This window comes from Mauremys mutica, chromosome 3 (genome assembly GCF_020497125.1).
Source record: "Mauremys mutica isolate MM-2020 ecotype Southern chromosome 3, ASM2049712v1, whole genome shotgun sequence".
In the NCBI taxonomy this organism is placed as follows: domain Eukaryota; kingdom Metazoa; phylum Chordata; order Testudines; family Geoemydidae; genus Mauremys; species Mauremys mutica.
In genome coordinates this window covers 208,857,507-208,876,733 of record NC_059074.1, presented here as the reverse complement: position 1 = coordinate 208,876,733, position 19,227 = coordinate 208,857,507, and the positions used below count along the sequence as shown (strand labels likewise).

The following is a 19,227-nucleotide window of genomic DNA, read 5'->3' as shown; positions in this document are numbered from 1 at the left end:
GTACCTTATAGAATAACAGATGTATTGGAGCATGAGCTTTCGTGGGTGAATATGTGCATGCGTCTGACAAAGCGGGTATTCACCCACGAAAGCTCATGCTCCAATACGTCTGTTAGTCTATAAGGTGCCACAGGACTCTTTGCTGCTTTTTACAGATCCAGACTAACACGGCTACCCCTCTGATACTTGATACCCAGAGAATAAAATTCTAACTACCCTAATTTTGAAATTTGTTTTTATCCTTTGTGAAACCCTCCCTGTTAACTGGAGATATTCTAGCATGTGACATCACAAATACCAGAGGCCTACGCAGCATAATGCAGAAGGCAAGGGACAATGCTACTGATGCCAGAAACTACCCAAAATAGATACATTTATGTTTCTTACATGGCTCAGTATTGTCAATTTACACTTAACATCCTTTCAGCTTGTTCCATAAAGTAAACTCAGTTATTTAATTATCCCTTGAAGCCAGAACCTTTATGTGCAATGGTTGACAATTTGGGACAATTTTATCCCAGTGGTAAAGATAAAAACATGTCAAGTCTTATTTTATAATTCTTGACAATCGTCAGAAAACAAGGCAAAAGCAGCGGACATCTAAACTTTGACTGGAAGAGCTGCCAGGCTGCCACTCTGCTCTGTCTACAGCCCAGTGATGTAGCCAGCTTTCTCACTGAGTTAATCAGGCACCACTGCAATGATCAGCTGTAAAAATCAACAGAAAAAGGAGTGTTCAGGAGTGGAGAAGACTGTCTCCCCTGCCTTAGTACTGCCCTGCATATGAATGTCAATACAGACGCCGAGGCAGCACAGGTGAGAGGGTGGATAGCTCAGTGGCACTGGGACTCAGGAGACCTGCACTCTGTTCCCAGCTACACCACAGATTATCTTTCTGACCTGGGACAAGTCACTTGGTCTCTCTCTGCCCCAGTCCCCCAGCACTGCCCTAACTCACAAGGACACTGTGAGAAAAAATACACTGAAGACTGAGAGGCACTAGGACACTATGATAACGGAGACCAAGCAAGTTAGATAGATCGGTACCGTTTTAGATGTTGTATAGAGTCTATTGCTAACCCTGCATCAGATGTGCTCATCTTTTATGCGACTAGGTAACACACAATCCATTTAGCACCCACCTAAGAGCTGCCATGTTGGATATGGAAGGCGAGCGGGAGTGCACGCTGGGCGACGACACCGACCTACTCTGGCTGTGAAGAGAGGAATAGTTCTGGAAAGGGGAAGCCATGGGTGAGTCTCCTTTGGAGAGACTCCTGAGGTGGGCGGTCAAAGAGCTGCTGGTGGCCACGTGTTGCGGCGTCCCCACCTGCTCAGAGAACTTTAGGACTGTGTTCTGCTCCTGGAAGAGACAAAAGAAGCCGTACGTCATAAGGAACATGAGTGGGTCACAGCAGCCCGAGTGCCCTGGGGTCACTGACCAGCTGTTTACTTCCCCAGCACAACTCAAGTTAGATGTCACACACTCAGACTCATTTGCTGCTAGACTTCTCAACCCTGGGGTCTAGTTAGTAACGCTGCAGCAGATTCTGAAGATACTATTGTTCTCCAGGGACACAGTCATTTCAATCAAGCCCTAAGTGAGGTAGCTCTCATGCAGTAGCCCCACAGAATGGTGGGGAGAGCATCTGCTTTTCCCCTAGGACTCCTGCACGGAGCAGGGGGAGGCAGACAGCAAGCAGCAGGGCTAGGTAGATTCTCCCTATGTTGGCTTTTCAAAAAAGTGAAGAAAAGAAGGCAGGAAAAGTGCAACAGGGCCACTAGACCCACACTGGAAGCAGCAGAAGGGCCATGGGGTAACCCCCTGGAACTCCTGCCCGTGGCCTGGAGAGAAGCAGGTGGGGTTAAAGGAAGGAAGGGTGGGGGTCAGCACTCCCTGACTCCCTTCATCTGTTGTTTGTCTCTTTCCCACAAGTTTTCCACCTGGCTCTTAATGGCAGCCAGTTGTTTGTTGCTTTGAGATTTGGCAGATCTTTAGTCAGCAGATTGCCAGGACTACAGCCAAAGGGGCATGACGACAAACGTCGTTTCTCACCCATCATTTATGTGGCAGATATATCTATGCCCACCCAGACACCCCACTCACCCCCAGAAACAGCCACCATTGCTTAAGGCATTTAAACATCAACGAGTGTTTGGGAAACCCGGCATCCTTAAATCTGGAATGGAGAGAGACTTGAAAGAGGGACTGCTCCTCGGAAGTTCCATTGTTTTGATCTATCCATTATATGGACTGGATTGTAAATATTATGCGTTTTCTCTATCTCAGACACACACGCGCACACACATACACCTTCCATCTTTAAGTCAGCAATTATTTCTTACCTCTGGTTTTACTCTACGAAGGGCCCAGACTGCATGCAAACTCTGAACGGTGTCATAGGTCATCACAATGGAAGGCTCCTCATTGAGGAACACAATGCGCAGTGTGTAATCAGCAACGTACTGTACTCTAGCCGAGCCAAACACACCTGCTAGAGAAGTAGCGCTCAGGTTAACCCCATCTAAATCAGAAGGACAGTTTCTGTAATAGTGTTATTAATTACACAACGCTACCATTTCATGTCCCATTTCTGTTGCAACTTTGGTTCTTCCCGTATAGATTCCCTCTCTGGGAGTGTTTGGCAGTTAAGAGTATATAGCTAAGCATTCAGACCCAAGGGAAAAGGTCACGGTTTGTTGTATCCAAGCCATTTCAAAGTAGTGTAAATAAGAGGCAGCATTACCTAATGGCTAAGGCACTGGCCTGGGACTCAGGAGACCTGGGTTCTATCCAGCCGGGAACACAATCTAACACAATCCAAAGGCTGGAAGTTGAAGCTAGACAAATTTAGATTGGAAATAAGGCATCACTTTGAAAATGTAACAATTAGCCATTGGAACAGCTTTACCGTGGGCAGTGGTGCATTCTCCAACTCTGAATTTTAAAATCAAGATTGGATGTTTTTCTAAAAGCTCTGCTCTAGCAATTGCTCTGGGGCAGTTCTCTGGCCTGTGTTATACAGGAGGTCAGACCAGATGATGACGACAATGGTCCCTTCTGGCCTTGGAATCTATCCATCTATTCCCAGCTATGTCAATGGTTTGCTGGGTGACCTTGGACGTGTCCCCTCTCTCTTCCTCAGTTTCCCCTTCTGTAGAACAGCGATAATGATGCTGACTTCCTTTGTAGACTGCTTTGAGCTCTACAGCTGAAAAGCACATCACTATACCTGCACGGGGTTCCTGGCCCTCCCCAGTGTTGGGGTTTCGCTACTAGCTCATCCCTTCCCTGCCCCCCTCCCTTGGTGGGGGGCACAGCTCGCTCTGCCCCCTAGCTGTTACCAAGTGAATGGGAGGTATCTCCTCCTACTCCCTCACTGTCCAGTCTGGAATAGAGAAGAGGGAATAGGCTGGGGCTGCAACTTCAAATGGGAGTTGAATGTTGGGATGACAGGCACTCCCTGCCCCACATTTCTCCCCATTCTCCCTACCACCAACCTCCCATATCCCCCACCCTCCTGGCCTGACCTCCCCAACCCTTTTCCCCTCCCTACCAACAATCCATGCCCCCTCTCTTGCTGCAACCCCACACTCCTCTCCTTTTACTCATTCACTCTTCCATCCCCCAATTCCCCTTCTTCTCCACTCCAACACACACACACACACATTTCTCCTCACTGCTACAACGCCCTATATTCTCTAGCTCTGCATCAAAAAAACTCTGGAAACATTAAGAGCAGCTCATATGAGGCATCCCCTGACCAAGCAGCCCTATGATTTGCTTGCTTTTGATCACCCTCAGTTCCATGTTCAGGATGAACACATCATCCTAACCACTTACTAGAGTCTTCCATCTTCCCGCTAATAATACCGCTAGTGTATAATCAAAGCCTGACTGTGGATTTTAGAGCACTTTAAAATATCACATTTAAACCAGAAATTTTGATCAGAGGGCAAAACTTCCAAAAGGAGCCTCTGTAGAACGCAGGCAAAGCATGAACAACGCACATTCCTGGAAAGCTGCCCAGGGAAGGCCCAAGCTCACAGTGCATGGCTGCTCAGCGACGTCTAAGGCATGGACAAACTGGGCACCTGCCCAGAGCCCCCTGCAGACAGGGAACCCCAGCAGTGATGTGTTTAAAGATAAGATTATCCACAGTCTTTGACACATTGAACCCCATGTGCTTCAGGAAACTGAATTTTCAGGTGTCATTCATGACTTTGCAGCCCACAAATCCAGACAGTGATGTTTTTAAAGCAGCTGAATACATGTAAAACTTTTTCTATTACCACTATGTTGTGTTTTTTTAAGGCAAGACTTCCTATTTATTTCCTACTGTAATATGGTAGAGGCCCCAATTTACACTGTGCCCAGGGAACTCCATCATTAAGATGGCCCCATGGGTGCTCAAATCACCCCAAATTTAGACCACTAACCCCACTCCACACCCCCAAGAGGACTTGCCTATTTCAAGGCAATCCAAGTAAGCATGTGGATTTTAGAGCACTTAGAATAATCAACCTTTGAACAGCAAGCAACACTCAATCTTAACTATAGCTACAACTCTGCTACAATTTCAAGAAGGATGTAGTTAGTGTGGGGAGTCAGCTGCAATGTGAATATCATGACTCCAGACCCAGTAACATGCAGGTCAATCACCACAGCTCAATGACAGCAAGGTTTCAAATGTAACCAAGCAAGATAGCCACTCTCTCTTTCCTTTGTAGATTCCCTCCTCGGTGGCCAGCCATTCAAAGAGGTCTTTTTAAATACCTTAAATATCCTAAAGCTACAATACCAATTACGGGGTTTGTCTACACCAGTGGTTCTCAACCAGAGGTACATATACCCCTGGGGGTACATCAACTTATGTAGATAATTTTACAACAGGCTACACAAAAAGCACTAGCAAAGTCAGTAAAAACTGAAATTTCATACAGACTCTGACTTGTTTATACTGCTCTAGATACTATCCACTGAAATGTAAGTACAATATTTATATTCCAATTGATTTTATAATTATATGCTAAAAATGAGGAAGTCAGCAATTTTCAGTAATAATTTTTTGTATTTTCATGTCTGATTTTGTAAGCAAGTAGTTTTTAAGTGAGGTGAAACTTGAGGATACGCAAGACAGATCAGACTCTGGAAAGGGGGACAGTAATCTAGAAAGGGTGAGAGCCGCTGATCTACACATATGCACACTGTGCAGCAAGCCAGGTTGTAAATCTACACCAATGCACACAGGGAATCTTTTACTGCACAGCAGCAGGGTCCATGCGGACAGTTAGCACCTGGCAGACGAGTGCATTGTAGATTTACACCACAGCTTCCACGAACTAAGTATTCATATTGACAGGTCCTAAGTGACATGAAATCCTAATTTAATTAACTTAATATAAATTAATTTAATTAACATGGCTACAACAATACTGCATACATGAAATCCTAACAACAGATAAGCAGCTAAAATAATCCATTTCTAAATTCTTAAAAGAGATATTTGATAATTCATTAGATTGTACTATACAGACTATAAAACAGGGAAGGTAAACTTTCAATGCTGTATTCAGTAATATTGCTGCTGAATGACTCATTTCTATTTATGGATTTTCTTTTTTTTTTTTTTATTAAGAAAACAACCTACCTCCAGACTTACAGACAAGAGGTGTAATCTCATCTAAAGGATGTAGCATACTAAACATAGTGGGCAAAGGTTCTCTGGAAAGGAAATGGAAAAATATATTTAAAAATCAAGCATTAACAAGCTGTAAAATCTAACAGATGGATCACAAACACCCACTGCAATTTTAACAGTCAACTCCTCAAAAATAAACAAGTGACATATATGTTCCATTAAGAATAGTTTGTGTGGCTCATCTAACACATCAATAAAAAACCCCAAGCTTTGTTTCTCTAGTACACTTTATCTCAGACCAGCTGAGAAAACTTACACTGATATTACTATATAAACTTGGAACACTTCACCCACGACTGAAAGGATACAGCTATTTAACAGCACAGAGCAATGCTTAACAGTTCAGAATAGGAAATGAGGAATCCAACTGAAATTGTAAGGGAAATGTAAACAGACATGGAGTTACCAGATAAAAACGTGGCAGCACACAAAGATTGAAGAGCCAAGAGATCTCGACTGACCACCACTAACTTGAATGTCAGTTTGAGATCTCGTTGGAAAGCTGAAACATTGTGTGTATGATTGCCTTGTTACTCCACAGTGTAAGGTAGGACTAGGCTCCAAGTGCTGGTGTGCATGCTCAAAAGTGACGTTCTAATCTCTATTTTTGAGCTTTTTCACCTGAAAGACTCCTCTTACACTTAGCACATGCCACTGGAGAAGTTTTCTGAAAAACATCAATAGGATTAGAGAAACCACTTTTCTGTTCTCATGGACTTTGACAGCCAGTAACCAAAAAGCAGCTCAGTTTTGTATGTTCAAACTGGATTAGACATGTAGTCCTTATGGAGAACACATGATTTTCACAAGTCTGAAAAAAGTGGAAGTTCTTAATGTAAAACTTTCGAAATGCAGACTGCTAAATAATGGGTCACTCCCTAGCTATTTAGAGCACACTTCTCACTGTGGTATCTCAGCATGGTTAAAAATAAGAACCACATACCCTGGGATGGATGCACATAGTTCCAAGGCAGCTATGCAAGCCACTCCCTAAATCCAACCAACGCCACATCCTGGCTTTATGCCAGCATGTACCAACTTAAATCATCAGTGTCAATCATGATTTAAACTGGCGTGCAGGAAACCCTGATTTAAATAATTTATTTAAATCCTGCTTTGCATTTGAACTTATTTTTCCTAAAGAAAAGGTTAATTCTCATTAATTGGTAATCACTAAAATATGTTGATTGGCAACTATAATTATAGCCTTTACAGGACGTTTGGTATTTTTTGCTAAGCAGGATGATACACATTTATTTAAGCAATTATACAGTTTAACATACATTTATTCAGAGTCTTAATTTTTACTTTTTTTACTATGTTGGGAAATGGTGAACATGTTTCTTATTGTGACAGGGTGCACATGGCCCTGCAAGGCCCCCTGCTGGAGGACCCATGGTACTACCACACCTCACCCCACTCCACCCCACAAAAGGAGCAGCGAAGGTAGGTACAATTCAATAAAAGGATCAGATAAAAGGAGCTGCTGGGCCTGAACAGGTCAGTTCCTGGCTGGGACTAGAGGAGCGAGGAAGGGTGCTCCTTGCTGGTCACAGAAGCTGGAGAGAGAACCAGGTGGCAGTGAGGAGGAAGAGGATCTGAGAAGTTCTGCCCTGAGGTAAAGGGGAAGAGAAGAGGGCTACATGGGAGAAGGCCCAGGGAACAGCAGGAACTAATTAAAGGCAGCAGTATGTGTATGGTGTTTATTGGGTCCCTGGGTTTGGACCTGGAGCAATGGGCAGGCCCAGGTTACCCCACCAGCCACTGGGAAAGCGGCCTGAGCCCTGAGAAGAGGACAAGGCCCTGTCGGAAAGCCTAAGTGAAGGATTTAAAGGGCCCAGAGACAAGGCTGAAGACTCTAACAAGGGCACGCCAAGAGTCCTTGTTGGACCTGTGTTACCCCAGAAGGGGTTCATCCATTTGACTGTGTGACTTGGCCAGAGGGCTGAGCCACTGAAGACCTGCCTAGCGAAATCAGCAATCTACAAGGGACATATAGGAGTGGGAAAGATCGTAGTACCACGCCTAGCCATTAGAAGGCACTTGAGATGAATGCCTCCCCATCACGCTTCTTTACAAGACAATTAATTTTTTTATTCATGATTTGAACCAAGCTGCATTTGGATGGAAATCGGAATTCAATTAAAATGTCACAAAAATTGCATTTTACAATTATTTTTGTTAAATAAACCTACCCTAAAAGTGCTAGATACCAACTTGTTTTCTTACCATCCAAACACATTTTGCATTTAAAACTAACTGGTTCTTCAAACAAAGTAGTATTACCTGTAGTTAGTGAATTGAACTGATTGTTCTGGTCACCATGTTTTTCAAGATTTTAGAACCGGACGATCTCACTCTCTCATTTGTATTCAGAGATGGGAAAAGGAAAACAAGCTTCCTTGGGGTTTTTTTAAGCTCCTAATTGGTTTCTCAACTTTGAATGAACTAGTTGAACAAAGTGAAATGAAGAAAATATTTTCTCTGCACCTGCAGAGGCAACTACTGCCAAAAGCGGTTTAGCACTTCAACAAACTCTGGTTCTAGGTGCTTAGGCAGTGACTTCCACCAGTTCAGAGGTTTGACTTTCTTTTAAACTTAAGCAGCAAACATGCACTACAGTACTTGAATATGGATTTTTAATTGAATGTAAATGACTTTAATAGACTGTAGTAAGCCTAGGCCTGAACACAGTGTGTCAATTTAAAACTTAGTTTTAAATAGGCTTATTTTTAAAATAAAAAATGTATTTAATTAAAATTTTAAAATCCATTTTTTTAATCTCTGATAATTATCCACCCTGCTTTACACCTATTGATTGGGGGCAGAACCCTAATCCATCCCTGGCTGTGTTGATGAAGGAAAGCACACACTGAGGTCAGAGAAGGGGTTCTCAAGCTGATCCTCAGTGTCTTGGAGTTAGGGAAGGAGCCAGTCGCTCTTTCTTCGTCTATCCCTGACTGAATTTCCCAACCCACCACCATTACTGTGACTCCAGCCCCAGGGCAAAAGATCCCAGAACCCCGTAGTAATAAAGTCTGGTAGAATATTACCCTGCCTCCCCCTGAAGCTATGCGAAAAGAGGCTCTGACCTTTGTCAGCCCTCAGGATCAACCCCAGTCTCTACAAGCCTCTCCCTTCAAATTCTTGATATTCCACCCAGCTTCCAAGCCCTTCTGACCAGTTCCCCAAAAGCCCTGACCCCTTTTAGATGCTTAAACCCCACCTCCTGTACTGCCAAGTGTCCTAATAAATCGGGTGCAGAGGGTTAAGTAGTGGTGAGAGCCCAGAAATGGTGCACAACTTGGAATGGAGAGTTGCCAGGCAGATGTGTCCAGTTTACATGTATGTATCCAAGATAGATAAATGTAAGACTGTGCTGACACGTCCCATGGCATGTAGGGTACACGTAGCTACACGCTGCAGTGAAGGGCCAGCTGCATCCACACTCCCTGAGATGTGCAGCTAAACCTGGCAGTACAGTGTAAGGCTCCTGCTGGGGGAGGCAGCAGGACACTAGACTGCTAAAAGTCGCTGTGTAGACATGGGAGGCACTGCTTGGGTGTGCAGAGAGCCATGGAGGGCATATACCCTGGGGCTCTGGCATGTCTGTACTCTACTCGTCTAAGCAGTGCCCTACCGTCTACATGCTATTTATACCCATGCCAGCTGTGTGTCCATTGTCTGCACCCTGCACATCGCTGTAAATGTAGATGTAACCCAAGACAGCCCTAACACCTTCACCTGCATTTGCTAAAAACAATGCTACAGTGATTAGCGTTGTACAAAACAGCTTTATAAACATTTTTATTCCCCCGTCCCCCAAGCCTTAACATGTAGCCAGGTACGCAGCAGTGCAGCCCTAGCCACCAGACTAAGCCATGCCGCAAGTTATCTGTGGGAGTTTTCCTTGCAGACACAAGGTGGATGAAATAATCCATTTACAAACACCTACTTTATACACTAACATTTTTAATGAACAATTAAAGTGGAGATTTAAATATAAAGAGGCAAGAAGTGCTCAACCTTACCTCAACAAAACCACCATAACCCTACGCTCCCACTGGCTGCTCTCTCTCCACACACAGGCCAGACACCTTCCCATTGCCAAATACACCTCAACTCTTCCCTTGTGGGTGTGTGCATTATAATGCAGGCTTTAATTTCATAATGGAGCCACACTGACATGTCACCAAGGAGGGTCTTGCACCTGGGACCAAGAGCAAAGCAATCTCCAGCTGGTGTAAGAGAATCATGCAGGAGGGACATTGCCTCCAGAAGCTGAAAGTCTAATACCGGGTTTGACATGTGCACAGGAGCTTGATGGCAGTGTTCAGACCAGTGTGGGCACTGTAGCCGAGAATGTCTTTACTCTTTCCACACTTACACTCTAAATCTTATTTGTGCATGGAATGGGAACATAACAACACGTCCCAATGTCCTGATGCATTTCATCACCACTTTGGTAGAGAGCGACACTTGTACTAAAAGGACAGTTAAAATTTCATCTCACTGCTTTAGATTAGACAACTTCTTCCACAACACAACAAAGACACTCAGTAACCACCCTCACTACATACCTGGGTGGACTCAGAGGGACTTCATGTGAAGTGCTGCTGCGTTCAAACAACAAGCCATATTTTGTTGGCCAGACATTTGCTACCTACAAGAGAGAGAAATATTTTAAAAACTGAATGGCTCAAATTTAAAATGCTCCTGCACTTGAGCATCCAGCTATGGTAAAACCAAAACATTTAACCATTGTTTAGGGCAGAATGCAATGTTATATATGTAACACAAAACACCTTCTCAAAATAGGATGACAATGTATCTGTGCTTTACCATATCCTATTTCTGAACACAACCTATATACAAATGTGAAAACATACCAAGAACAAGAGAATAGGTCATTTGATTAGTGTTAGACTGACAGCTTCTCAAGAGAACTATGCAAAAAGAAGCCATGTTTTCTGACCTATATGAAAGTTTTGGCATCTATCTATCTAAAGATTTTGTACTGTGACCCATCTTTTAGGTTAGGAAAAAGTTCCTAACTGTCAGGGTGATCAAACACTGGAAAAAAATGGCCAAGGGAGGTTGTGGAATCTCCATCTCTGGAGATATTTAAGAGTAGGTTAGATAAATGTCTATCAGGAATGGTCTAGACAGTATTTGGTCCTGCCATGAGGGCAGGGGACTGGACTCAATGACCTCTCGAGGTCCTTTCCAGTCCTAGAATCTATGAATTGTAGTATCCGAGTACCTTCCATTTAAAATAAACTGGCAATAACAATGTTCATAGTGGGCTTCAGAATCTCTGGCTCTTCTTTATTTTTCAGGTTAGAACATGGAATAGAACCAAGTCTTCCGAGTCTGGCGGGCCAGGCCGGTTTGTTTACCTGCTGCGTCTGCAGGTTTAGCAGATCGCAGCTCCCACTGGCCACGGTTCACTGCTCCAGGACAATGGGGGCGGTGGGAAGTGGCGGCCAGCACATCCCTCGGCCCGTGCCACTTCCCGCAGCCCCCATTGGCCTGGAGCGGTGAACCACGGCCAGTAGGAGCCGTGATCGGCCGAACCTGTGGACGTGGCAGGTAACCAAACCGGTCCAGCCCACCAGGGTGCTTACCCTGGCGAGCCGCATGCCAAAGGTTGCCAATCCCTGCACTAAGCCATACCCACTTCCGCTTTGTCACACCCTCACTTGTTAGTACAATTATTAAAAATTCACACCAAGGATTACTAGATTATAGCTACATTTCAAGCACCATTCACATCAAAAGACAAATGAGGAACAACAACAACAACAACAACATGCACATTAAAATAAATGAGAGCGTTTAAAAAAAAAATACTTACCTGAAAAGGTAAGGAAGCAATGTAATCCTTTCCTTCTATGCTATGAACATTTATGCAAGAGCTCTGCAATATGCAGATACATTTTTCTACTACTTCATCACTATCTGAAATTGGGTAAGAACACAAAAATAATTTTTAGTCCTGCCATGAAGTTTCTCTGTACACAAAGTAGGGACTTTTGTTATTAGCTGTGCAATCTAAAATGGTTGGTTAGTTTCTGTTGTGACAACTGGGCCTACAAATTTACCCAAATTGAGAGTGTAACTGTAAAAAGTATGTAACAGTTCATAAGACATTACAATAACCTATAACAATAAATGTTGATGGGAAAAAGTAAGAAGAGAGACAGAATAACTGAATTAGTCTAAACAGAAAGGCCAAGTTAATACGATTCAAGGACTGTGCTGAACTAATGCTTTTTAAAAACAGGAGATGTGGAGCCAGACGTTAATGAGTCAAAATTGGTATATCAGATATCAGGCTTAATTGGGTGGAATAGTCCATCCTCATTATTTTGTTCACCATCACTCTCTTTTGGGTCCTTAAGTGAAAGAAATTTTGTGAGGAAGTATGAAAAAAAAACAAAAAACAAAAATGAAAAGAAGGACAGAAAGAACAGATAGAGGCTACTGGAATGAGGTACACCATCATAGCTGTCACCCCCTACGATTTTCTGGAACCCCAGGCCTTCATCATCCTGATCCTGACTGGTCACCTGACCAGAACGAGCCAGCAAGAGAGGGACCCAGATGACATTGTCACCTCTACCAGCTCCAGCTGAATCCCAAATGCTAATTGGGATGATAGTTATAACCATCTCTGATACCGTCTAAGAGACTGTCAGACAAGGGGGCTTTTCCTTCTAAAACCTGTCTACAGCCAAAGGGAACAAGGGACTTTGGTACAATGAAAGCCTTACTTAATGCTTTACATTTCAAATGCTTTAACTGATTTTCCCTCTTTTCTGTATCTTTAATAAAAGAATGTTAAAGGTGTGTTTGCCATGGTGTCAAGCAGCCTGAAGTCTCCATATCAAACCTCAGACCTTGTTTACCACTGTTAAGTGCTGGACAGTGACTGGGTTATGTTAACACCTTTGGCCCATATATCCCATCTCAATTACTACACCACTTCCCAAATCAAGAAAATTAAACTCAGATAAAATAGTAGTTTGGCAGTAAAGTAAAATATGAATGAAACTTACTGTCGACTTTCTCAGATTTTTCCTGTGGTACAGTGAAATCACACCATAAAGCCTAAAAAACAAAAATAATATGCAGTAACTTATGAAAGACAAGCTGGTATTAATACCAAATTCTCTTTTTTAATAGTATTTTGTAACGGAATGTCCCTCTGCTCCAAGAGAGGTTTTAAGCCACGTTTCAATTAACTAGTATTGATTAGCTAATATGCAGCCATTCAACGGCTATAATTTCCGAGTTCATACCTGCAGAACAGGGCTGTCAACAGTGAAAGCCTTATAAACAGCAGATGCTTGGCTTTTACTTCCTTTGCTCCAAATGACCATATTGCCAGCCACATACAGTTCTTCATCATATTCCACTTCTTCCCCAACATCACTGACACCTCTCCTTAAAAGCCAACTTTCCTGAAAACCAAGAGGATTAAAAAAAGTCACAACTTCCTCTCAATGGTAGGCTGATAGACTCACAGCTAGTCTGATCTGAAAGGGTGGCATAACTTTATGTTTTATAAATTAATCAAATCGAGATCTGGGGCGACATTGCAGAGGAGACTGGATTTTTGTTTCAACTTCTAGTTTTCCCTATTTTAAAAAAAATATTCCACACACAGAAAAATCTGAACTCACAATCGGATACAAGATCATATATAGTGTGCCAGACGGAGAACACAGACAACCTTCTGCTTATCAGGAAGTGCTGTGTCTACTATCCTTGCTCCGTACCAACAGAAAATCCAACCAGGAAGACACATCAGGAACTTTCTGCTGCCTTGCGTCAGGAAACCCACTCGATTTTCCTGCTTTGTTCATGGTGTGCTTGGGCTGTCTTTATATGGCCTTTTTTTTTTTTTTTTTTTAAAGTGAGCAGGAGGGAAGTCTGTAGTCCTCAGTGCATTTGCCTGAATCCTGATCACAGCAGAACATCAATCACATCACAAACCTGTCACACAAACAATTTTTCCTGATTTGTGTGTGTATGGGAGTAAGGGAGAAATCACATAATGAAAGTGATGTTGATGAAGAATAAGTTGGCATCCCTTCACATCCTGGTGCCTTCAATGCACTGGAAATTCCTTTGCAGTGGTTTGAAGGACAAGAAGAAAGAAATGCAGTGCTCCATACTGCAACTTATGCACCGCACCTACTGTAATTTCAAGATGTTCAATTTTAGGAACTCAATTCCCAATTAAGCGACAAAGAGTCCTGTGGCACCTTATAGACTAACAGACGTATTGGAGCATAAGCTTTTGTGGGTGAATACCCGCGTGCGTCTGACGAAGTGGGTATTCACCCACAAAAACTTATGCTCCAATACGTCTGTTAGTCTATAAGGTGCCACAGGACTCTTTGTCGCTTTTTACAGATCCAGACTAACACGGCTACCCCTCTGATACTTAATTCCCAATTAGTTCATAAAATAGGAGTTCTACTGCATAAGGAAGCTGAAACCAATTCTGCATTCTACTGGCTCCCGAAAATCTTTTCTTATGGTAGTCAAAAAAATTGGAGTTTAAGCGAGTAGAGGAAAAAAGCAAACACTTGGAGCTAGGTTAGAGGGCCTCTCCCAGTTCCTAGATTCACTTATTTTAAAAATAAGCCAAGCTTCAAGTTTTCAGGAAGGTATGCACACAGGTCATGGACCCATACACACATGCACAGTTGTTAGATAAAAAGTCTAGGCCTAGATATTCAAAGTGATAACTTTAAAATTGCTACTTAATTTCTTTACCTAACACTACTATAATATCTTGGATGATTCAGTCGATTTGTTTTTCCACTATTTATACTGTTTAGTTTTGCATTTCTCAGCTTGGACAAAAATCAGTTTTGTGTTCAGGTTCTTCTCATTTGTGTAGAGTTGGGCTTGCAAACAATACAGGGGATGTTTGTTTATTTAAAAACTACTGTTTTTCCACTGACATTTGAAAAAAACAAAAAAAAACAAAGGAAACATTTCTGCTGGCCTTAAATTTTACGAAAGCTTGTTCCCCCACAATCTAAAAGGTGTCGGACTGATAGCCCCACAAGCTACAACTTTCTGTTTATTCCCCAAGTACATGCAGCATGAACAACTGTAGCGCAGACTTCCCTTCCCAACTCATCTCAATCCAGTCCTGGTGAAAGCAACCTATGAATGAGAGGGTAGCCTTCACTCCATGCTCATTTGCTCTTTGACTTATCTGCAGAGACTGATGACGAGAGTTCCAGCCCCACAATTGCTCTGTGCCTGTTACTGTTTTACAACCTCACAGTGTTTCCAACAAGAAAAACAACACGCAGTTATGCCACTATGTTTCTGAGGTTAAAGAGTACTGAGAGCCCTTTCAACCTTATACCTAAGTAGTCAATGTACTGGGGTATACTGTTACCCTGATGTATACAGACACGTGCATGTACATCTCTATTATTCAGAATAGACATTACACATTCTCCTGTACTTTTGGGATCTGTTCTGGAAATCGTCTTGGCTGGTTCATTACAGACCTCCAAGAGTTTAAAAAAAAATAATTACAATGCTTCTCTTCAGCACCCAGGCAATATCTGGCCAGCTTTTCACTGGCAAAAGCTTTGCTTTCTTTAAACTGCAAAAAATCTGATTTGAAAAAGTGAATCCATCTCAACATATATTTAGCAAGGAGATGGCCTATACTAGCACAGCGAAAGTGGTACACTTTGTGTGTACAGATTTCCCTTTAATGCTTCCACTCACAGTGCAGGTGTAGTTATTGCAACAGTTCGTTTGTGGAAGCTAGCTCACAGAAGTCAATGGCAGTTTAGCCAACTCATGGTGGGTTGGGGTTTTTTTTGGTTTTTTTTGGTTTTTTTTTGCTGTGACAGGATTTGAGCTGGGGCTGGAACCAGTCTGGCAATGATATGAGATGCTCCAGTCCTCATGTGAATTAGCGATTTAGAGCCCGCAGGGGTAAGGGGGGGGGCACCCCTCTGACTGGCTGCCCTTCCCCACACCCTGGGGCACAATCACCAGAGCTGCTGATTGAAGAGCTCTCCCCCCCCCCCCCCTCCCCAGCAACCTGAAGCCATTTACACAGGAGGGCATGAGGGAGCAGAAAAAGCCCATAAAGCTCTGCCTCTTGTGACAAACAAGGAAGGATCCTCTGCTCCTCCCTGCAACACCCGGCCTAGGGGTAGGGTGGGGTGAAGAGCCCCTAAAGATGCTCCTCCCCAAACTGGAAGGCTGAACAGGGACCCCTCACCAGGCCTGGGTGAGGAGCCTCAGGAGGAGTAAACGTGAACCTGGAGGGCTGAAGGAGGGACTGAACCGAGGTGGAGACTGCGGGACAGAATTGATTTGGAGGTTGAGGAGCAGAATTAATTTCTGGGTAGGGGATGGGCAGATGTGGCACTAAGGGTTTTTTTAATTTTTTTTTTTTTTTGGCCAATCCATGATTTTTGGGGTCTGACTCACAATTCTTGATCTCGAGGCTGGCAATACTGCAATGGGACTACACACATGCTTATAGTTAGCCAGGCATTTAAGCATTTTGCTGATGTAGGGCATATAATAGCAAGTCAAAACGTCAATACCTTTTTATACCCACAGAATGGGAAATAGTGCATTAAAGTGTGCTCTCTCTCGCTTTCTTTTTAATTCATAAACTGCCTGAAGAATACAAGCCACTATTCCATGTTTCTCTTGCAGAGGATTGCATAAGTCTAGCATTGTCTTATTTCAGGACATGTTGTGCACATAGTTTACTGAAGACATTTCACTGCAGCTCTTTTTCAAATATTCAAGTGTCTGGTTTAATGACTAAAATAAACACTGAATCAGGACACACAATTTTACCTTCTGTTTTTCATGGATTGTAACCTCCTGAAGGGATCCCACCAAGCCAGCTGCTCCATCAGAAGACCATAATTCAGAGGCTGGCTGCAGCTGCCGAAGTTGAAGGTTTAGGGCATTAGGGTGGTGCTTGCAGTGGTCACGGCCAAAAGGAACAAACTCCTGCAAATCCCCTGCTGCTATCATCGTTACCCTCTCTTCATAGTTGTTCGACATGGGTTCCAAATATCAACATTATTTCTGAAACAAAAACAGAACACTGGTCTGTCTCAATGGTCATATCTAAGCTGTAAAGCATGCAACTTACCTTATTTCATATTGCAATCAAACTTTTCTATATGAAACTTAATTTTCATTAAAAACAAATAAATAACAATAATGGTTCAAAATCTTTTATTGCTGGTAGTGTGTAATTCTAATAGGTTATGTTTCAGTTATTTCTATTTTAACTTGCAGGGGGGAGGGATAGCTCAGTGGTTTGAGCATTGGCCTGCTAAACCCAGGGTTGTGAGTTCAATCTTTGAGGAGGCCACTTAGGGATCTGGGGAAAAAATTGGTCCTGCTAGTGAAGGCAGGGGGCTGGACTCGATGACCTTTCAAGGTCCCTTCCAGTTCTAGGAGATCAGTATATCTCCTATTATTATTATCCTTTGTAATGAAAAAACTCAGTGTACTAATATTAAGAGGTGAGGACAAGAGAAGGAAAACAATTACAATTATTTCAGCTGATTTTAATTCTAGTGCTTGCTACTTTTCTAAGGACTGGTCTACACTAGGAAATTAGGTCAGTAGAACTATATGGCTGAGGATGTGACAAATCCACACCCCTGAAGAACAGTGAACTGACCAACCCCCTGGTGTAGACAACGTTCGGTCAACGGGAGAAAGCTACCACCTCTTGGGGAAGTGGAGTACCTATGCAGAGGGGTAGGCATAGGTAGTGTCTTCACTGAAGTCCTGCAGCATTTTAAGTGAAGACAAGCCCTAAATATTAAGATTCTCCATCAATGACCATTTTAAAGTCAAGATTGGATGTTGACAGAATCTGCTTTCCAAATCCCCCGTTGATTTGCATTAATTACCCTCCTTTAATTCTATATTAATTGAGTCCCGTATCAGCTGCTCCGTTATCTTGCACAGGATGGATGTAAAGCTGACAGGACTATAATTACGTGGCTCAATCAGTTTACACTTTTTAAAAACTGGCACAGCATTAGGTCTCTTTCAACACTCTGGAAATTCCCTAGTGCTGCAAGACTTATTGAAAAATCAGCATTAATGGTTCAGCAAGTTCCTCGGCCATCTCTTTTTAAATTATTGGACGCAAGTTACCTGGACCTGCAGATTACAAAATGCCTAACTTTAGTAGCTTCTGTGTAACATCGTTCTGAGATACTAGTGGAATAAAAAGAGTGAAAAATATAATCTGTTTTTCCCCCCCCGTCTGTCTTTTTCACATTACTATGGATAACTCTACCATTTTCATTCAATAATAGACCAATACCAGCGTCAAAATTCTTCTTGTCGCTAATATATTTTTAAAAACCTTGTGTATTGTCCGTAACACTGCTGGCCGTAGAGTTCTCCTTGTATCCCTTTACTTCCCTTCTCACTGTCAAGGCCTGACTTCTGAGGGGTGTGTGTGTGTGTGTGTGTATGGGGAGAAGCAGGCCCTGGAGGGGCTGCACCGCGTGAGTGTGGGAGGGATGGGGGAGGGGAGCTGGGGGATGGATGCTGTGCAGGGGGCTGGGGGGGCTGGTCTCTCTATCTCTCTGAGGGGGGGGGAGCAGGGCCCCGGAGAGGCGCAGTCTCTGTGTAGGGGGTGGGCGGGATGTGCTCTCTAGGTGGGGGGATGGGCAGACGCACCGGAGAGCTAAATATGAGTCAACCGTCGGGGCGGGGGGTCGGTGTGTGTCTGTCCCGTCCGGCTGCGAGGTCCGGGCGGGGGGGGCGGGGGGCACGAACCTGCGTGACACGGGAAAGGGCGGTCGGCGGCGAGTCCGGCTCCTGTGGCTCTTCCCCGGGTGTCTCCGGCAGCGCGACTCCCAGCAACTCCTCACACGGGCGCGGCCATTTTGGAACTCCCATCACCCCCCGCGGCGCTCGGGCGGACCGGCGGCCTGTCTCGCGGCGCGGGGGGGCGGGGGTAGAACTGAGCTGGTGCTGTTACCATGGCAGCGGGGATGCTGCTGTCATCATGGCAGCTAGGAACTGGCCGGAGGGCGGGGGGTAGAATCCTTTGGTGTCACCATGGCAGCGGGAATGCTGCTGTCACCATGGCAGCAGGGAGCTGGCGCGGGGAGAGGGGGGTAGAATTCTGGTGGTGTCACCATGGCAGCGGGAAGTTTGGGGAAGGGAGGGTGGAATCCTTTGGTGTCACCATGGGAGCGGGGATTCTGCTGTCACCATGGCAGCAGGGACCTGGCAGACGCCAGGGGTTAGAATTCTGGTGGTGTCACCATGGGAACGGGGATTCTGCTGTCACCATGGCAGCAGGGACCTGGCAGACGCCAGGGGTTAGAATTCTGGTGGTGTCACCATGGCAGCAGGGAGCTGGCGGGGGCTGGAGCTTGCCTGCCCCGATGGGATATAGGGCTAGGAGAAGTGACGCATGCTGTAAAGGATGAGAGACCTGGATGGGAGGTGGAGATCTCCAGGA

General features: G+C 44.0%; 1 protein-coding gene across 3 annotated transcripts in view; it reads right to left on the bottom strand.

Annotated features, from left to right (window-relative positions):
- ANAPC1 (anaphase promoting complex subunit 1) overlaps nucleotides 1–18,662 on the bottom strand; it is a 75,568-nt gene extending 56,906 nt beyond the window's left edge. The window contains exons 1-10 of one of the 3 annotated variants that reach the window (XM_045010641.1): nucleotides 18,534–18,662; nucleotides 16,572–16,808; nucleotides 13,007–13,168; nucleotides 12,764–12,815; nucleotides 11,560–11,663; nucleotides 10,283–10,365; nucleotides 5,652–5,725; nucleotides 2,347–2,495; nucleotides 1,331–1,363; nucleotides 1,143–1,234 (exon numbers count right to left, since the gene is read on the bottom strand). In XM_045010641.1, the coding sequence (XP_044866576.1) occupies nucleotides 1,143–1,234; nucleotides 1,331–1,363; nucleotides 2,347–2,495; nucleotides 5,652–5,725; nucleotides 10,283–10,365; nucleotides 11,560–11,663; nucleotides 12,764–12,815; nucleotides 13,007–13,168; nucleotides 16,572–16,784 (962 nt within the window). In that variant the 5' untranslated portion in view covers nucleotides 16,785–16,808; nucleotides 18,534–18,662. Of the gene's footprint in view, nucleotides 1–1,142; nucleotides 1,364–2,346; nucleotides 2,496–5,651; nucleotides 5,726–10,282; nucleotides 10,366–11,559; nucleotides 11,664–12,763; nucleotides 12,816–13,006; nucleotides 13,169–16,571; nucleotides 16,809–18,533 lie in introns of all 3 variants that reach the window. The other 2 variants (XM_045010639.1, XM_045010640.1) reach the window with 2 other exon arrangements.
- Between the last annotated feature and the right edge of the window lie 565 nt (nucleotides 18,663–19,227).